Source organism: Python bivittatus, unplaced genomic scaffold, assembly GCF_059951505.1.
Source record: "Python bivittatus isolate LINGU-HERP-01145 unplaced genomic scaffold, Pbiv_v1 ctg000020_np1212, whole genome shotgun sequence".
In the NCBI taxonomy this organism is placed as follows: Eukaryota; Metazoa; Chordata; class Lepidosauria; order Squamata; family Pythonidae; genus Python; species Python bivittatus.
Genome location: NW_028277030.1, coordinates 10,314,292 through 10,320,810, shown reverse-complemented (window position 1 = coordinate 10,320,810; position 6,519 = coordinate 10,314,292). Strand labels below are relative to the sequence as shown.

At 39.8% G+C, this 6,519-nt stretch overlaps 1 protein-coding gene across 1 annotated transcript in view; it reads left to right on the top strand.

Annotated features, from left to right (window-relative positions):
- The first annotated feature begins 602 nt into the window (after nt 1–602).
- PPP3R1 (protein phosphatase 3 regulatory subunit B, alpha) overlaps nt 603–6,519 on the top strand; it is a 45,164-nt gene continuing 39,247 nt past the window's right edge. The window contains exon 1 of the mRNA XM_015891592.3: nt 603–1,015. Within this exon, the coding sequence (XP_015747078.1) occupies nt 1,013–1,015 (3 nt within the window). The 5' untranslated portion in view covers nt 603–1,012. The remainder of the gene's footprint in view (nt 1,016–6,519) is intronic.

Genomic DNA, 6,519 nt, shown 5'->3' with positions numbered 1-6,519 from the left:
CCACTGCGATGATCACCCTTCTGAAGCCACCACACATCACTCATGCAACACCAAAAGTTTGCTTTCTGTGCATTGTTTTTCAGGCTCCCAGAGGTTGGTCAGAAGATCTCCTTATTCTCCTGGAATATTTCACCGCACCAAATTGCAGAGGGATAGTTATACTAGCACCTATCCTCCCGGGCTAGCTTGTTTCCCCCGGAGGAGTGCGGCTAGATGCAGGAAGCAGGGTTTCAGAGAACGACGACCGGTCGAAGTGGCTTTGGGTCTGTGGTTACTGCAGCAGCAGACACCTCGCCCCCCCCCCCCATGGGGAGCTACAGCCTCCTTTTTCTCGTAACATTTTGTTTCTACAATGTGCTGCTTCTGAAATGGATTCCAACGAAAGCAGTATTTCTCCATACGGCTTCCTCTGAGGCAGCCTAATGGACACCGGCCTCAACCGAACAGCCGCTTCCATTTTCTGCGCTCTTTACCCCACTGCCGCCTTCTTTCCCTTAGTCTTCTTCTCGCCCGTGTGACGTCACACGCACGTTCCCTTTCGCCCCTTCGGCGTATGCAAATGTGGTCCCTGCTTGGAGGAGGAGTTGCCCGGATGTTGGGAGCACCTCCTCTTTGTTGTTGCTTGTTCGTTCGTGTCTCCTCTCCTTCGTCTCGTCTCCGCCTCTTTCTCTTTTTCTCCCCCCTCCCCTTCCCCCTCCCCCTTCTCCAGGTTGCGGGTCAGCGCGAGCCACTGCAGCAGTAAAACCGTCGGGAACCGCCACGAGCCGCTCCGGCCCTGCAGCAAATAACAGCCGAGCGCGAGCCCAGGCGCAGCTGGGCTGAGGTAGAGCCGCGAGGGAGGGAGGAAGGAAGGAAGGAAGGAAGGAGAGAGCGAGGCAAGCGAGAAAGGAAACCGTCGCGCGCTGCGGTAGCAGCAGCAGCAGCAGCAGCGAGAGAAGAGGAGGAGGCTACGGCGGCCGGCACTCGGCTGTGGATTTAGCTGCGGGCGAACTCTCAACACCCTCCCGCCACCATGGTAAGGAGCCGCCGGGTCTCTCCGGGTCCATCTTCTGCAGGCCTTGACGGAATATTCCAGGGCGGTTAAAAGGGATGAGGGCGAAGGAGAGTTTCTCTTTTATTAAAGAAAAGGGAGGTCCTCCTCCGCCTCGTCTTTTCCGCCTGCGGAAACGACAGGCGCTGCTCCCCTCCTCCTCCTCTCGTGTCAGGCCTTCACAGAGCGCTAAGACCCTCCGCGTCAGGGGTTTCCCTTCCTTCTCATCCCCCCCGGCCTAGCAGCCCCTTTTCCCATAGTTCCCCACAGGCATAATGACGTCCTTTTCACATGCTCCCCGCTCCCTTTGGAGGCGATCGCCTTTCCTCGCAGCACCCCTCTCTCCTCCGGGACCGCATGCATTTTCTCTCCTCGCTAAGAGTGGCTTCCCCCGCCTTTCCGGTAGTTCCCTTCACCCATTGGTGACCTCTTCCCCGCAGTGCCCCACCCCAGCAGAGCAAATATGCTGAATGCTCCTTTCTCGCGCATTAAATTTCTGCTTTTCCCACCTGCATTCCTGAAATCACCCTTCTTTCTATTCTGAACTCCTCCTCATCTCCGTATGAAAAAATCCTGCGAATTCTCTTCATCCCACGCAGCTTCTCTTGCGCATTCACGTTGCTTCCTACTGCACCCTCCTGCAAATTTTTCTACTTTGTACTCCTACTACCTACTAAGAACTCTTTCTTCTGCTTCCCCATAAACTATTCTTATGCAGTGATATACAATTCTGTATTCCTTATAACAGTCTCCTACCTCTGTAGAGTAACTTCTCTTATGGGTGCATGCTAAGAATTGTTGGCCGGATTTAACCCATAAGACTACTTTGAATAGATAGGAAGGGAAATTTTTTGGTTGGAGAGTATATTTTAAATTACCTTGACTAGTAAGGAGGATGTTTAATAAGGACAATTGGTTGTATCAAAAAGGAGCCTTCTAAAACCATATGTTTTTACACATTTATTATGGCATAAGCTTTCTTGAGATGGACTAAAGTCTACTTCATCAGATAGACAAATGGAAACCGCCGTCGTATGCACACTGGTGTGGAGTGAGCCATACTGAACATTGTTAGACCATTTCTATACATATATATACATGTACATATCTCTCGGGGTGTGTGTGTGTGTGTGTAGTCTGTATGTGTGTGTGTGCGGTGGGCTTGTTTGGAGATTATAGGTATTGGTCTAGACTATATTTGTGGGCAGTTGAATCCTGCATATGTTTATTTCGGAGTAAATCCAGTTGTGTTCAATAGGAGTTAGATAAGTGTGCATAGCATCTTGTTCAGTAGCTGTTTTACTGTTTATAGCCATCCTAGATGTCCCAGTACTGTACACCTATACCAATTTGTTTCTTCTGCCTAAACTCCCACACAGTACAAGCTGTTTTGCTATTGCATTTTACTGTTCTTGTATTGATAATTGTCCTGGAATTTCTTCCCTCCCTCCCTCTCTTCCTTCCTCTTGCCTCAGTATCTCCTGGGCAGATTTCTTTAGTGCTATTTCACTAGTGTACTTGCTATTTCTTCATTTGTTTTGTTTTACTTTCCATAGGGTACCAGCAATCAAGCCACCCTAATCCCATCTAAAAGTATATTCTTCTAGAGAAAAAACAGATTTTCAGACTCAGTTATCTTTAAAGTATAATTTCCACAATTGATCATTCTTCAGTCCTAAAGACATCTTTGTTGTATGTCAGTCTTCAGTCTTTTTGTTCAAGTTTGAATGCAGCAGTAAACAGAAACATACTAGATAATGTTCTGTGTATTGACCTAGATGATGTTCCAAACTTTGTATTTCAGATTCTACAACTAAGTTTGATTATAATATAGTGAGTAAAAGAGATGAAGTAGAATAGGACTTCTCAGCTGTAAGTCATGGCAATTAAATTGTACTGCTTGCTGCTATAAACGAATCTGTTGATACTGTAGTATTTTATGTTAACACTAGGGGTATTTTCTGTTTGCTGCCATTACCAAGAATCAGTGCTCTTTTTCAAGAACATTTACGTTAGCTTAAATAATTTGTTTATATACTGTATATAGTATGGCTTTTCTTATTGTATCTTAGTTGTTTCATGTATTATCCTCTGTAAAGATTCCCAAATCTTTTTCTGCTTTTTTAAAATGGGGAAATTCCATTTATATACCAACATTTTGAGAAACGATAGGGAATATGAAAGTTGGAATGGTAGATGTGTTTCTTGTATATTAGAAATATATATTAGAGAGGGCAGGTAAAGTGAAAAGAAAAACCTTGCAGGCCTTTAAGTGGGCTGTGGTAGACAGTTGATGTACTTTGATTTAACTTGCATTGAATATATCATCTTAAACACATTTGTCTATCAGTGCCTCTTGAGAAAGCAATTTATTGAGAAATACTTGAATTCTAGGATCTATCTTACATGCAGTAAATTCCAGTTGCTTTGATTTTATTGTGACTGTTAAATCTACATAAGAGTTAAGAACCCAGAGATGAAACTTTTGGTCTCCATGGATCTTTCCTGTAAACTTGGAAATAAGTTTATTTATGTATTTATTAGGCTCTTTATCCAGATATTGTACATACTTTACAGAATGGTATTTTGTCTTAACAGAATTCTAAAGCCATTTGCTATGTTAATAGAAAGGAGTGACTGCTGCTGTTATTTAGAACTTAAAAGTGCTAGGTATTTGGTGGTAATGCAGAGTACCTAGCATTTTCAGTACTCATTAGTGAATGGAGGCCTGGGATAAAACTAAAAAATGGGTTCCATAAGGATATATGAATTTGGCCCAATACTGTACTATGAATTGCTTCAGTAAGTGCAAAAAAGTCAAACTGTATTTTTCTCTATTTTAGGTATGTGGGTGTTTTATATTTGCTTATTTAGTGGCTTTCTAGACAGTTTTTTAAAAATCTTTTTTGTGTTAAGAGAATATGTTCATTTGCTGCACAATTTGTCTTTTCAAAGTTTCTTTCTGTTGCCAGGATACCATATGTTCCCATCACTCAGGCTACGGTATTTTGTATGTATCCAGATATTCTTTTCATGGAAAACACATATAATTATTAGGATTACCTTGTATGTAGTGTGGGTAGAATGTTGCCTTCTAGATGCTTTCTCTGATGTAACTAATAGTAAGGAACTGATTCTTCATTCTCTGTTGCCCTTGCTTTCTAGTTTAGAAAATTTGTGATTAAAATGTTTAAGATGCCATGTACTTTTCAGTATAGGAAATACATTCAGTTATAATTAAAGATAGGCAAACTAAACATTTATTGGAAATTCTACTGCCCCCTTTTTTTCCTTTACATAGTAATTTCACAACTGTCATTTAAAAGGAATAGGACAACTAACATTTTGGCTGATTCTGTAGAAAGGTCCTAAACAATTCATCCCATTATAAGTGTTGATTTTGTAAAATTATCTTAATTTTATTAAGAATATTAATATAATAATGGAATAGTAATAATGGAATAAGGAACTATTTTTATATTTCTGTAAGACCTTTCTACCAGGAGTAGTGAGTGATCAGCAGTAAAAGCATTACAATATTTGTAGCTCCCTAAAAACTAGAATATAAATTATATAATCCTTGATTTTATTAATACAGAATATTACTTATATATAGGAGCATATGTGTAATTGCTTTTAAATCCTTGAGACAATGTATACATGTTGATGGATTAAATTAGTCTCTTGCTGTTAAAATTAATCTATATATTCAGGCAAGAGATCTGCCCAGTTTCTAGTTTTGATATAGCTGGAAAATGGAAATACCTGTATTGCTGTATAAAATGAAAGCAGTATCTCTGATAATAAATTTAAGTTCTGTGTCTATTTGCCTGGAAGCATAATTGACAATCTAAAGTAAGAATGGTTACTATATATATATATAGAAAACATCCTTACATTTGTACGTGAAAGGGGAGATTTTAGAACATAGAAACAATGCAGTAAAATATAAAATATTGATGATGCTTGGGCCTAAAAAGCAGGATGGAGGGATTAGGATATATTTCATTGGATCCATCCAGATGTGCCAATCAGTAGTAACAATATTTTATAGACAATGGAGATTTTAGGCTTTACCATTGAGGCATTTATTTATTTCACTGTGAACCACTTATAAGCTTTTTCTGTAAAAGCAATTGAGGGATGGAATGTTAAGGTACTGGGGTGGGGGGGAGAACAAAGGACATTGAAGGGAAGAAAAGACAGATTGTCTACTCAAGCATTTTAATACCTTAGAGAGGAATTTTTGATTGGAAGGAATGTGTGGGATGAAGTTAATTCCATCGCATTCCGCATCTTCCATTCCTCACTCTTATGACTTTTCTATCCCATGGTGTATTTAAAATTCAGGGTCCAGATTAGAAGTCAACTTCAAAGGTTTTTAGGGGAAAAGTATGGGATAGGATGAGGAAAAAGTGCTTGCTGAACATAGAACCCTGAAGGTTTAGATTGTGGTTGCAATAAGAATGGGAAATGGGTGGAAGCAATTTTTAGATTAGCCATAGATTACAAAGCAATTTTTAGATTAGCCATAGATTACAAAACAATTTTTAGATTAGCCATATAAATGATAGATAAATGAATTGTCCCATCTATGTCTTATGTTCTGCAAAAACTTCATATAAACTTCAAAATACTAAACATTTTGGAAACTAGCAGCAATATCTGTTACAGATAGTCTTAAGTAACTCAGTATGGTGAGTGACAAGCACAGTCACAATTCACTGTAACTATATCTCATTTAATATTTGAAGCTCTTGGAAGTTTAATATTATGGAGGGCAAAAAGTGGGTTTAGATAACTTATTCAATAACATCACCTTTACTAATTGAAGGGTAGTTTCTTTGTTTCGTTATTAATTAATTAAAGCAGGGAGGACAACTTTTTGATGGTTATGAAATTGCACTGGGTAGAGTGAGGATTTTCTCTGATTCATCCCTTGGGTTGTGATGCCAATACATTAGTTGGGGGTGGGAGTGTTCTTTGTTACTTTGTTAAATTTATTGTAAGCATGCTAAATTTAGTGAGAAACCATGCCACCAATCTTCAGCAACTCTAATCACAACTGAATCCAGGACCTAAAAAAATGGGTAGGTGAGGCTCTGTTTATTCCTGCACAGGAATTCATGTCTCAAGCTGTTTGAAAATAAGGGAAACTTACTCTAATTAATTTTATAAATACCTGTCATTTCTTTGGTGTTCAAATTTTTCTTTCAGAAGTATTATGCAAGTAATGAAATAATGAGCTAGTATGTATTGCTAAACAGTTCAGAATATAATCACCACACACAGGTAGTCCTTGCTTAATGACGGTAATAGGGACTAGAATTTCCGTTGCTAAGCAATGTGGTCATATATCATGATGTCACATGACTGCATCGCTTAGTGACAGCAATCCCACAATCCCCGTTCCTGTTAAGTGAGGACTGCAGGTCGTTAAGTGAGGACCTCCTCACAATTTCCTGCCAGCTTCCAACAACCAAAGCCAG